This window comes from Cyprinodon tularosa, unplaced genomic scaffold, assembly GCF_016077235.1.
Source record: "Cyprinodon tularosa strain WSP-4 unplaced genomic scaffold, ASM1607723v1 ctg622, whole genome shotgun sequence".
Classification (NCBI taxonomy): Eukaryota; Metazoa; Chordata; class Actinopteri; order Cyprinodontiformes; family Cyprinodontidae; genus Cyprinodon; species Cyprinodon tularosa.
The window spans coordinates 323,703-337,042 of NW_024039366.1; the positions used below are offsets into that span (position 1 = coordinate 323,703).

Sequence of the window (13,340 nt, forward strand, 5' to 3'; positions counted from 1 at the left end):
CAGTCTGGACGTTAGATGTCGCTGAAAATTACACACTGTAGCTTTAATATTCTAACTATCCATCCATCCATTTTTTTGAGCTTAATATTTGTCAGGGTGGCTGTGGTATGGAAGAAGATTAGGGCCACTGAAAAAAAAAAAAAGTTAACTGATTTCTAAATTTTATTTCAGTCTAACATGGGAAAAAACGTCAGAATTCTGACTTTAATCTCAGGATTCTGACTTTAATCTCAGGATTTTGACTTTTTTCTCAGAATTCTGACTTTAATCTCAGAATTGTGGATCTTAGTGTAGATGGGCACCATGAAGGAAGAGATGTGAGAGCACTCAGCTTCACTGACAAAGATGTGAGTTGTTTGAGGTGGCCAGTGGCACATTGGTGGAAAATGACGGAATTAGGCAACTTTTTACGTGCCCTCATTAATGGAGGAGCAGAAGGTCATTAAAACAAGAGAGCTAATCTCTAAAACAGACATGGCTATGGCTTGATGCTAACATGTTTGTTATCTGTCAGAATTCTGAGAAAAAAAGTCAGAATTCTGACTTTTTTTCCCATGTTAAACTGAAATAAAACTTTAAACTTTTTTATTTTTTTTCATTGGCCCTAATCCTCTTCCGAACTGTGGGGCCAGTGTCTATCTCCAGCTGTCTACGGGCGAGAGGCGGGGTTCACCCTAGATAGGTGGCCAGTCTGTTGCATAATATGCTAACTAGGGCTGGGCAATAAATAGCATTTTCAATATAATCGCAATATAACAAAAGGTAATTTTCAAATCGAAGAGGCCATCACTATTGGTCATGTTACATTTAAACAGTAGGTAGAAAGATTTATCCCTACAGCCCTTTAGCAGGCGGTAATATGCTTAAAGTGGGTTTGCAACCACACAGAAAGGAAGAGAGAGGTGCAGCTAGCATGCAGAAGTTACAGTAAAGTCCTGCAACAATGGACTCTGGACAAGCAAGCTCTCCAGGTCATGAAGAAACTGATATGCTGTAGTGAAACATTTACATGATTTTGGTTAATGATAAGGAAAATCGAAATAAAATCTCAATGCAATATTGGTTTAAAATAATCCCACTTTTCATTTTTGGCTAAATTGTTCAGCTCTAATGCTAATATCAGGTAACAGTACGGAACAGGAGCAGGCAAGTAGCCAGGAGGTGTTAAACTTGTAGTTATAAAGTAATGCAAATAAGAATATCCTGCCTCCTTGGAGATTGGGTCAGGTTTTCTGAAAATGTCAGGACATTTTTAACAGTGACCGCTCTTCCTGGTATTGGCTATTTCCCAAATTCACTCCAAGACTATGCAATGCTCTGGGAAAACTACAAAGAGAGCAAGATCAGCATCTCATGTGTACTTGGTCTTTATTATCATGGTACGTTACATTTTCCATGTTTGCAAAGCCTTAGAGACTTTTGTTTTTGTTTTGTTTTTTTAAATAAATTTTCATCAAGAGTGTAACTTTGTAATGAAAGTTGGTGGGGACACTATAAGGCAGAGGTCACCGATTAGCTGACTGCGGTCCGGAACCAGATCCATCTGTTGGATAATCCGGACCCAGCCTGATTTAAAACATTTATAAATTACCACACGTTGTCTGAGGACAGTGTCTAAACGTCACTTGCGCCACTTCTCCTGTTACCCTGAAATCCCACATCCTCCATCACTGCTCCGCCGCAAATCAAAGCCTACAGCCTCCGCTGTTCTTTATCCTCTGAGCTTTAGGAGAGCATGCTCAATATTATCATTAAATTCATAGGAGCAAAACATGCAGAAATGAACGCTTAATTTAATCTGACATATAAAAAAAATCTCCATCAGCATCCAGCAGATGTTCAGTTTCTGATGGAGATGAGAAATCTGCTTCCTGGTCTGTTGAAGCACCAATAGTTTGCATCCAATCCTTTAAATAAATGGTGTTAGTTTTTTTTTAAATATATAAGAATTATGCTCTAATTTGTAGTTATCAATCTGTTGTTACTATATTTTAATCTGACAAACCGGATCTTCTCGCCGTTCTTTTTCCTGTTTGGTGCGATTGCAATAGCGGATCTTGACCTGCCCGGACCGGAGCGGAGCCTGAACATTTAGAGGCTGTTTGGCTCAACCTGCTGCTGTGAAGCAGGATTCTCCACCATGAACAAAATCGAAAATAAATATGGATCCAGGCTCAAAATGAGCACCTTGATATGTGCTTGAGAATGGCTTAGTCTCCATTTAAACCCAGGTTTAAAGCCTTGCAGGGCAGCCTAAAGCCCACTGCCAACATTAAGACAGAAAAAAGAAAGAAACGGTCAGTTCAGGTCTTTTCTAAACTATGGTAATCAGGAAATTGTCTGTATACCAAACTATTGTTGTTCTCTACTTAAAAAAAAACTACATTTTAAAATATAATTTTTTTTTTAATTAAAAAATTCAATGTATGACATAGATGCATAAACACCTCATTTTATTTCAGTGTTAAAGTAACAGATCATTAAAAATGTCTCCAGACCTTTACTGGTTGATGATTTTCTTTATTCGGACCCCCATGATTTTTAATTGGTTCCCCTGCTATAAGGGTTGGTGATGATCAACCTGCAGTTACAGGATTTAAAGGCTTTTCTTAGGTTTATGTATTTAGCTAAAAATAAGCCCAAACACAAATTTGAACAGCACACATTTATTCATTCCTCTCCTTGGGCTGCCACCTTATCGTGGTGGAGAGGTTTGAGTGTCCCAATGATCCTGAGAGCTATGCTGTCTGGGGCTTTATGCCCCTGGTAGGGTCACCCAAGGCAGACAGGTCCTAGGTGAGGAACCAGACAAAGCGCAGCCCAAAGACCCCTATGATGAGCAAAATATTTGGATTCAGCGTTCCCTCGCCCGGACGTGGGTCACCGGGGCCCCACTCTGGAGCCAGGCCTGGAGGGGGGGCACGATGGCGAGCGCCTGGTGGCCGGGCTTTTACCCATGGGGCCCGGCCGGGCTCAGCCCGAAGAGGAAACATGGGTCCCCCCCTACATGGGCCCACCACCCGTGAGAGGGGCCATAGGGGTCGGGTGCAATGTGTGTTGGGTGGCGGCCGGGGGAGGGGACCCTGGCGGTCCGATCCTCGGCTGCAGAAGCTGGCTCTTGGGACGTGGAATGTCACCTCGCTGGTGGGGAAAGAGCCGGAGCTAGTGTTCGAGGCTGAGAGGTTCCGGCTAGAAATAGTCGGTCTCACCTCAACGCATGGTTCTGGTTCTGGAACCAGTCTCCTTGAGAGGGGCTGGACTTACTTCCACTCTGGTGTTGCCCACGGTGAGAGGCGCCGGGCAGGAGTGGGCATACTTGTTGCCCCCCATCTCGGTGCCTGTACGTTGGGGTTTACCCCGGTGAACGAGAGGGTAGCTTCCCTCCGCCTACGGGTCGGGGGACGGGTTCTGACTGTTGTCTGTGCTTACGGGCCGAACAACAGTTCAGATTACCCACCCTTCTTGGAGTCCTTAGAGGGGGTACTGGAGGGTGCCCCTCCTGGGGATTCCCTTGTTCTGCTGGGAGACTTCAGCGCTCACGTGGGCAATGACAGTGAGACCTGGAGGGGCGTGGTTGGGAGGAATGGCCACCCTGATCTGAACTCGAGTGGTGTTCTGTTGTTGGACTTCTGTGCTCATCATGGATTGTCCATAACGAACACCATGTTCAAGCATAAGGGTGTCCATATGTGCACATGGCACCAGGACACCCTAGGCCGCAGTTCGATGATCGACTTTGTCATCGTTTCATCGGACTTGCGGCCGTATGTCTTGAACACTCGGGTGAAGAGAGGTGCTGAGCTTTCCACTGACCACTACCTGGTGGTGAGTTGGCTCCGGTGGTGGGGGAGGATGCCGGTCAGACCTCGCAGGCCCAAACGTGTTGTGAGGGTCTGCTGGGAACGTCTGGCGGAGTTCCCTGTTAGGCGGAGCTTTAACTCCCATCTCCGGCAGAACTTCGAACACATCCCGGGGGAGGTGGGGGACATTGAGTCCGAGTGGACCATGTTCCGTTCCTCCATTGTCGAGGCAGCTTATCTGAGCTGCGGCCGCAAGGTTGTCGGTGCCTGTCGTGGCGGCAACCCTCGAACCCGTTGGTGGACACCTCCGGTGAGGGATGCAGTCAGGTTGAAGAAGGAGGCCTATCGCGCCTTTTTGGCCTGTGGGACTCCGGAATCAGCTGATGGGTACCGGCGGGCGAAGCGGCATGCGGCTCGGATGGTTGCTGAGGCAAAAACTCGGGTGTGGGAGGAGTTTGGAGAGGCCATGGAGAAAGACTTCCGTACGGCTCCGAAGCGATTCTGGTCCGCCATCCGGCGTCTCAGGAGGGGGAAGCAGTGCAGATCCAACACTGTTTATAGTGGGGATGGTGTGCTGCTGACCTCGACTCGGGACGTTGTGGGTCGGTTGGCAGAATACTTCGAAGACCTCCTCAATCCCACAACATGTCTTCCATTGAGGAAGCTGGGCCTGGGGACTCTGGAATGGGCTCTCCAATCTCTGTGGGCGAGGTCGCCGAGGTGGTTAAAAAGCTCCTCGTGGCAGGGCCCCGGGGGTGGATGAGACCGCCCGGAGTTCCTCAAGGTCCTGGATGTTGTAGGGTTGTGTTGGCTGACACGACTCTTCAACATTACATGGACATCAGGGGCAGTCCCCCTGGATTGGCAGACTGGGGTGGTGGTCCCCCTGTTCAAAAAGGGGGACCGGAGGGTGTGCTCCAATTACAGGGGAGTCACACTCTTAAGCCTCCCCGGCAAGGTCTATTCGGGGGTGCTGGAGAGGAGGGTCCGTCGGATAGTCGAACCTCGGATTCAGGAAGAGCAGTGTGGTTTCCGTCCTGGTCGTGGAACGCTGGACCAGCTCTACACCCTCAGCAGGGTCCTGGAGGGTGCATGGGAGTTCGCCCAACCAGTCTACATGTGCTTTGTGGACTTGGAGAAGGCGTTCGACCGTGTCCCTCGGGGGGCCCTGTGGGGGGTTCTCCGGGAATATGGGGTGCCAGGCCCTTTGATACGGGCTGTCAGGTCCCTGTATGACCGGTGTCAGAGTCTGGTCCGCATTGCCGGCAGTAAGTCGGGCTCGTTTCCGGTGAGAGCTGGACTCCTTTGTCACCGATTCTGTTCATTACCTTCATGGACAGAATTTCTAGGCGCAGCCAAGGTGTTGAGGGGATCCGTTTTGGTGGCCTTAGGATTGCGTCTCTGCTTTTTGCAGATGATGTGGTCTTATTGGCTTCATCGGGTCGTGATCTGCAGCTCTCGCTGGATCGGTTCGCAGCCGAGTGTGAAGCGGCCGGGATGGGGATCAGTGCCTCCAAATCCGAGGCCATGGTCTTGAGCCGGAAAAGGGTAGAGTGCCTTCTCCGGGTCAGGGGGGGTGTCCTGCCCCAAGTGGAGGAGTTTAAGTATCTTGGGATCTTGTTCACGAATGAGGGAAGAAGGGAGCGGGAGATCGACAGGCGGATTGGTGCAGCGTCTGCCGTGAAGCGGGCGCTGTACCGGTCCGTCGTGGTGAAGAGAGAGCTGAGTCAAAAAGCGAAGCTCTCGATTTACCGGTCGATCTACGTTCCTACCCTCATCTATGGTCATGAACTCTGGGTCATGACCGAAAGAACGAGATCGCGGATACAAGCGGCCGAAATGGGTTTCCTCCGTAGGGTGGCTGGGCTCTCCCTTAGAGATAGGGTGAGAAGCTCGGTCATCCGGGAGGGACTCGAAGTAGAGCCGCTGCTCCTCCACGTCGAGAGGAGCCAGTTGAGGTGGCTTGGGCATCTGTTTAGGATGCCTCCTGGACGCCTCCCTGGTGAGGTGTTCCGGGCACGTCCCACCGGGGGGAGGCCCCGGGGAAGACCCAGGACACGCTGGAGAGACTATGTTTCTCGGCTGGCCTGGGAACGCCTTGGGGTTCCTCCTGAAGAGCTGGAAGAAGTGGCTGGGGAGAGGGAAGTCTGGGCCTCCCTTCTTAAGCTGCTGCCCCCGCGACCCGACCCCGGATAAGCGGAGGAAGATGGATGGATGGATGGATTCACTGCTTTCATATAGCTGAGAATAAAACAGTAACAAAATAAAAATGTTATAATGTACAGATAGACTGGTTCATTAAAGTGGCTTTTTTGTAATGGCTCAGAAACTTCAGCGACATAAATAACAAATAAAAACAGGAAAACTCTTACGAATAGATGTAAGTGAAAATTTATTTTTTAGACTTTAAAATATGAACGTATTTGTCTCTTGTGTAACAACCGATTATATTATAACATCAAAAATCCTAACAACCAAACTATTTTACTGCTGATATTTGGCTGTTAACAAAATCCTCTCTATATCAGATAGTTTGATATTGGATTTATACACTAAAAGCTGAGAAAAACATCTGAAAGCACACAATCATTTCAATGTGCCTTTCAGCTGTACTATCCTCCATCACAGGAGCAGCAAAATCTACTTTTGAATTGTGTCCCACATATCTCTAACAGCAAAAGTCTCAGTATTGAAAGTTTTATTTCAATTCATTGATTAACTGATTTGCACACTCTTGTTTGTGCTTTGATTCTTGTAGCTTCCTTAGTCGGTCTTACCTGTGATTCTGACTCTGCATCTGGGTCTGAGTTTGTTGGAACAGCTATTTCTGAGTCTTGCTGAATTACAAAAGACAAAAAGATATGTTACATTTTTAATATAGATTTTTTTTCTTGCAAAGTACTTTTTCAGCCAGATTTTATTGCTTGTTGCATATCCCAGTAAATCGTTTTTATCTTGAAATCTGCAGCTGTCCCTCAATCTGTCTCTGATCACTCCTGAAACATACATTTCATGAAGATGTCGACTAATCTAAGAAGCTAAGAAACATATTTTCAATTTACCTCTGCATGACTTAAAAAATCTAGAAGATTTTTCCTTGATATATCTAGAACCTCTGCACTCTGCTACATTTTTTAAATCAGACTAACTCTGAGTCATGGTTAGGGGTGTAAATCACATCTATCATGGCGATTCGATTTAGTATCGATTTCCTGATCCAATGATTCGATTATTTTCGATACTCAAGAATACACCACGATTCGTTTTGATTCGATTAATTGGTTAATTTTTTTTTTTTACACCTTACAGGCTAGACAATGTTTCAAATTTCAAATAAATCAATGAAAGCTGTAATGTCGTTATGCATTTTTTTAAGAAAAAACAGCACATAACAGAAGTAGAAAAGTTGCATCAAAAAAAAATGCACAAAATCAGAGCAATGAGTGCAGTGCAATGCCTCGGCTCCAGACGTCCCGCCCCCTCCACAGACGCTCCGCTGCTCCTCTCCCAAATTGTAGCTGACAGTGCCGCAGACAGGAGGCCGGCTAGTTTTGTTTTTATGACCGAAATTGCAGAAAACAACTCCTGAAGTTTGACCCGCTAGAAGAGTGAGGTGCGCGAGAACGTTGGGACCCTTTTTCCTCCTGGATCTCCGATCTTTTTGGCCCTCATGTCCCTCGGTCGTCGGACTCGCCCCCACTTCCTCGCCGCCTCGGCCGTATCTAGACCCACAGTGTAGCACAGACCACGCTTCCATATTGAGCATAAATCAAAAACGTCTGTGTCAAGCTCACTGCAACACACTGCTGTAAGAGTATAACCAGGAAGCGAGCTAGGAGGGCAAAATAGGTTTAGCACAACCGCAGCACGGGAGGGAGAATTACGCCCAGGAGAAAATGGATAAAAATAGACCGGAGGGGGAAAAAACATGAATCGATTCTCTTGCGCACGTGTCGATGCATCGGATCGTCGGCTGTTGGATCGATGCATCGATACAAAACGATTATTATTTACACCCCTAGTCATGGTCCTGTGAGGAGCTGAGATTTGCTTTTTTTAACTAGCAAAGAACACGCTATTTAAACACCTGCTTTTGTCAAACTTATTGCATTACAATACTAATTTTCAAGGCTACTTACACTCTTTTTTGTTGTTGAAAAAGCTCCGTATATCTGACGACTTTTTCGGTGGCATCTTTTTTTTTTTCAAACCAACCCGTCTACTATTTTTTTATTCGAAATAAAAGCCGAAGTAGCTGCTGGTAAATATTAATGAGTGATAGTGCACTGTGTGTCGTCTCTCCTCCAATCATGTAGCTAGTGATGACGCGGTGAATAGCGACAGGAGCAGTGGGATAGCGAGAAAGAAACGCTGACTGAAAACTCTCAGAATACAGACAGCCAGGCGCGTCCTGAGGTAATTGTTGATGGCTAAAGTAAATGAGCCGAATACAAATGTACAAATTATTGGTGGGGACTGTCCCCACCCATTTCAAGATTGGACTCATGTCCCCACCAGTCCATCAGAAAGTTACGCCAGTGCTTTTCATAATCTTTCAAAGGCAAATGTGGGAAATTGTTTAAATTTGTGTGGCACAGAGACAACAGTGAAAAAAATCCGCAGATCTGCTTACCCTGCCTAGTTGGAGTCTCTCTTTACGTAGTCAGTGTGACATGGAAAAAAATTTGGGTTGGAGATTGAAGGTATTGTGGAGGATCTTAGCAAATTTTTTAAAAGACCCAGGTCCCCACTTAAAATGCACCTGCGTGACCCTGTACGTGCTCCTGAGAGGGAATGTTCATTTAATGCCTGCAAAGCCTGCACAAGCCTATTTCTCCTTTTGTACACTCTGTTTAAAAGTTGCTGTTTGCATCGCTCATGCAAGCTTACTTTACAAAAGAAGATTTGTAATTTTTCCACTATGTCAGACTCACCACTGTAAAAATGGGGACGAGCACCTAGGATGGCCTTACATAAATATATCACAAGAAAGAATTTTGATGATCCACCCACAAAAAGAACCTCCTCCACTATACCTTTAATAATTCATACGCACCGGTTCAGGCCTTTATGTTTGTGAAGGAACCTGAAGAACTGTCTGTAATGTTTTGTCCAGGCGGTGGTTCTGGAGAAGGCCCAGGTGGAGGTGGATGCCCAGTCGACCTGAGAACAGAGCCCAGGGTGGGGTCTCTGTCTGGTGGCGGAGCAATGGACACAACCCTGAGAGAGCAACAGCTTCAGCAGGAGCTGGTGCTCCTCAAACAGCAGCAGGAACTCCAGAAACAGCTGCTGTTTGCTGAGTTTCAGAAAAAACATGAAGTGTTGACAAGACAACATGAGGTTCAGTTACAAGAGCACCTAAAGGTAGCTTACATTCTCAGTACAGCCACCACTTCTAAGGGTTTATCCATCTTCTCCAGAAGCAACCTGTAACCCAGGTTCTACATGTGTTTTTGTGTGTGTTAGCAACAACAGGAGCTGCTGGCAGCAAAACGGCAACAAGAGATGGAGCACAAAAGGAAACTGGAGCAACAAAGGCACGAAGAACAGGAGAAACAGAGAATGGAACAACAACTGTTGCTGCTGAGGAACAAAGAGAAAAGCAAAGAGAGTAGGTTACAGTGCTGCCATCAGTGGCTACACCTAAAATAGCCATGTGAATGTAAAGACAGTTTAACATCCTGATCGCCGGATGTTTGTGTTTTGGAAGGCGCCATTGCCAGCACAGAAGTCAAGCTAAAGCTGCAGGAGTTCCTTCTCAGTAAGAAAGAGCCTGGTCCAGTAGGACTCAACCATTCCTTCTCCCCAAAGTGCTGGTGAGTATGACACCGGCTTCCTCAGCTAGTCTCTAGTTTTAGTAGTTTGAGCTACACAAAAGTTTTACTATCTGGATGTATTTTGCTTAAAGTTATCATATTTAACTTTCTAATCATTCTGGCTTAAACATTTATATAAATGTACTCTTTACCAGACAATATTGTCCCAAAAGTTAGAAAAAATCCTGTCTTAAATTCGGTCAGTTAGTTATACCTCAGCTTGAACACCTAAATACGGCTAATCATATAACGGTCAACCGTCAATCAAATTTTTTCGGCCATAGCATCTTGATTCATATGTCGCAGCTAATATAAACAACGATTGAAATTAGAAATAAGAATCATTATGTACTTTCCCATTGCATTCCGTCCCAGTGTGGACGTCTGTGTCTTCGGCAGGCGTAGAGCTAACAGAACTGGCAGCGTTGCGAGGCAAGGGCTCAAACATGTACGGCTGGAAGCCTTCTACACCAAACCAAGCTTCTGCCGCCCTGGCGTCCTCTTCCACAACATCTTCGTCCCCGCTTTCCTCCTCTAAATAAAAAATGGATGACAGAGGAGGCTCATCCACGACCTCTGACACTAAACTCTCCTCCTCTTGCATGTCCCCCTGTCCATAGCGTTCCTTGACAGCGTCGTTTCTAAGTCACCTATTTAGTGCTACTTCGTCCCAATGGAATTTCCCATTGGGAACCTACTAGCACTAAATTGCTAACTGGTTAGCAAGATGCTTCCGACACACCAGACTTGCTTGCGAACCTTCCGCCACAACAATCCCGGCCCCTTCATAATCGACCAGTCACATTCACTTTACTCTCTGTAAATTCAGGCACCACTCAAGAGAATTTGGAACGGCAACAGTTGGAACATCGTGGTTCCCTACGATTTTAACTAACCAAAGATGACACTTTACCCTGTGGGGAGTTTAAAAGAGGCCTTAAATGAAAAGGACTTCAATAAGCCAACAAACAAGGACTATCTTTAGGACATTTATTAGTTTCTTTCTTTTGGTCACTTAGCACATTTATCCTGTACTAAACATCAAAAACATTTGGAGCTTAAAGCCGGGCATACACATATTTTCAATCATTGCACACAGCTACAACTGAAACTATAGTATGAAACTGCAGAGTTTAAAAGTTCACAGCTAACAATGCATGTTTTCACTCTGTGCGACCTGACGCTCTGACACGATCAACTGCTCACGCTGTATGTCTAAAAACCCCACGTCGGACTCAGCGCCGAGAGATTGCGCTGGTCAGACTCGTCGATCTGGAAGAAGAAGAACTCCCTTGTTTGCACATGCACAGTGCTTTATGTTCTGGTAAATCGGCTCGTAGCTCTGCTTCAACAGCAGGATCTGCCCACCTGCCTGACTGGGAGGTATCGTGAGAGGCTAATCGGCCCGAAAAGGGAAAAAAATCATACAGTGTATGCACGGCTTTTCCTGACTTATGATGGTTTTCTTTTTTTTTTTTTACAGTGTCCTGTCTGGCAAGGTGGCAATAAGAATAATTGTCTTGATGCCAAAAGGAGCCCAACAGATTTTACTTTCACAAGTGTAGCGGTATCGCAATTGCCATACTGCTCCACTTGTTCCATGTATATAAATTGCTTTATTATAATTATGCAGGGAGTTTTACAGTTCATATGGACACTGCAATGTAAGTAGAGCAGAAAAACAGAAGAAGAAGAAGGAAAAAGAAAAAGAAAAGAAAACAGGACAAAAGATGAAAGAAAGAGGAGATAGGAAGGAGACAATGACAAAACATTTTCAGTCTGCTTCAACACCTGTAATGAGATGGAAAAAAAAAAAAAAGAACAGCACAACCAAAAGACATGGTACGAGATATACAATAAAGCAAACACCTTGAAACTATCGCTAAAGTAATATTATTAAGTCTGACATGTACTCTGTGTTACCTGAAGATATGAATGTGGGGTTTCTGTTTGGAAGTGAATCTCCAAGTACCTGAAGCCTAGCACCTGTAGTTGTTTGTGAGGGTGAACTTGTGCATGTAAAGTTTAACCATAGAAAAAATGCTCAATAGTGGTTGCGGAGAGCCGGAGAGGCACACCCCCCAGAGCACTGAGTCCAGCGCCGGGAGACCCAAAGCCCCAAGCGCCCAAGGGGACCCCAGAAGCGAAGGCACCAAGGCAGGGCCAGCCCCGGAAATCAGACCCCCACCAAGGCAGGAGGAGAGACAGCCACGAAGAAGCCCCCCAGCCACCGCCATGCCGGCGCCCCGGGGAGCCGCGGGGACGAGTCCGCGGTGCCCGGCCCTACCACCCCGAGGTAGGGCCGGGCACCGAACACCAGCCCCCCCCACGGCGCCGACCGAAGCGCCCCAGCCCCACAGAGCACCGAAACACGCCCCGCCCCCCGGCACCAAGCCCCGGCGACCGGCCGCAACACCCACCGCGACCGCACCACCCAGGATAAACACTCAGGCGGCCCTGCCCCCGGCCGGGGCCCACGCGCATCCGCCGCGAACCGGCCGCGAGCGCCGCGGGACCCCTCCAAAACGCCCCCCCGGCCAAAAGCGAAGCCCCACCCCACCGAGTCCGATGCCAACAGCGCGCAACGAAACACACCGCGCACAGAATCAGCCCGAGAGCAGAAAGGCCGCCCGGCGCAAAACCGCAAGAAGAGCAGACCGCAGCCGGCGCAACCACCCCCCCCAGCAGCCCGAGGGGCAGCACAAAGCCAGAGCGGAGCGAACCGCGCCACCCCCCCACCGGACGAAGCCAAAGCAGCTCAGCCACGTCCGCCGCCCCCCCCCCCCCCCCCCCCCCGCCGCCCGCACCAGGCCCTGACACACGGCCAGAGCAGCTCCGCCGCCCCGGCCCCCCAACACGCGCCGGCCATAGCCACTCCAGGCCCCCACCCGCCCCGCAGCCCCACCCGCCGTGATCAGCGGGAACAGAGCAGCCCCGCCATGCCTCCAGGAGGGAAAACCCACCCGAATACCCAGCCAGCGCAGCCAGCCCGCCCAGACCGGCCCCCCAACACCACCCCCGCCGGAGCCGGCCGGGGTGGTGTTGATGGTTTTCAATGTAAAAAATGTGGCATTCAGTAGTGTAAACACTTTTAATTCAACTAATAACAGCCCAGTTAAGTCAAGGGAGGCTATGTTTTATTGTAAGGTTGAAAAAATCTGATTAATCGATTATCCAAATAATCCTCAACTAATTTAGTAATTGATTAATCATTAACTGGAGCATAGAGACTGTAAAACTGCCCTTTAGCTTCCAGAGCGACCCACTTAGAGCAGCAATTATAACAAAATTATAAAAAAATATATATACATAAACATTTTGCATTAAAGATTAAAAAAAAGTTTCATCTGTCAATATTCTTTATACAGAACTCTTGAAGTGGTAAAGTTTTAGTTTTACCTGGTTTACTTTCATAAAAAATCTTCTTTAAGGAACCTTTGGCTATCAGATTATTAATCGATTAATCTAAAAATAATCGACAGATAATCGATTTGCAAAATAATCTTTAGTTGCTGCCCTATTTTAAAGGATGCTAAAAACAGAATTGTAACTTGTTGTTGCATTTCTCACCATACATGAAAATGTCTTCTCTTATTAGTCAGTATCAATTTATAGACAAGCATTTATAACAAATATGCCTGTCTAGTTATAACAAGAGGAGTTACTTTTTCACTTTTGGAATCATTTGGAATGCACTAGGGTTGTCAATTGTTATTTTTTTTTT

At 46.9% G+C, this 13,340-nt stretch overlaps 1 protein-coding gene across 4 annotated transcripts in view; it reads left to right on the forward strand.

Moving 5' to 3' along the window:
* Positions 1–13,340, forward strand: part of hdac5 (histone deacetylase 5) — a 117,173-nt gene that overhangs the window by 54,551 nt on the left and 49,282 nt on the right. For all 4 annotated transcript variants that reach the window (XM_038307864.1, XM_038307863.1, XM_038307862.1 and 1 more), the window contains 3 exons: positions 8,917–9,164; positions 9,267–9,411; positions 9,511–9,616. In XM_038307864.1, coding sequence (XP_038163792.1) covers positions 8,917–9,164; positions 9,267–9,411; positions 9,511–9,616 — 499 coding nt within the window. The remainder of the gene's footprint in view (positions 1–8,916; positions 9,165–9,266; positions 9,412–9,510; positions 9,617–13,340) is intronic.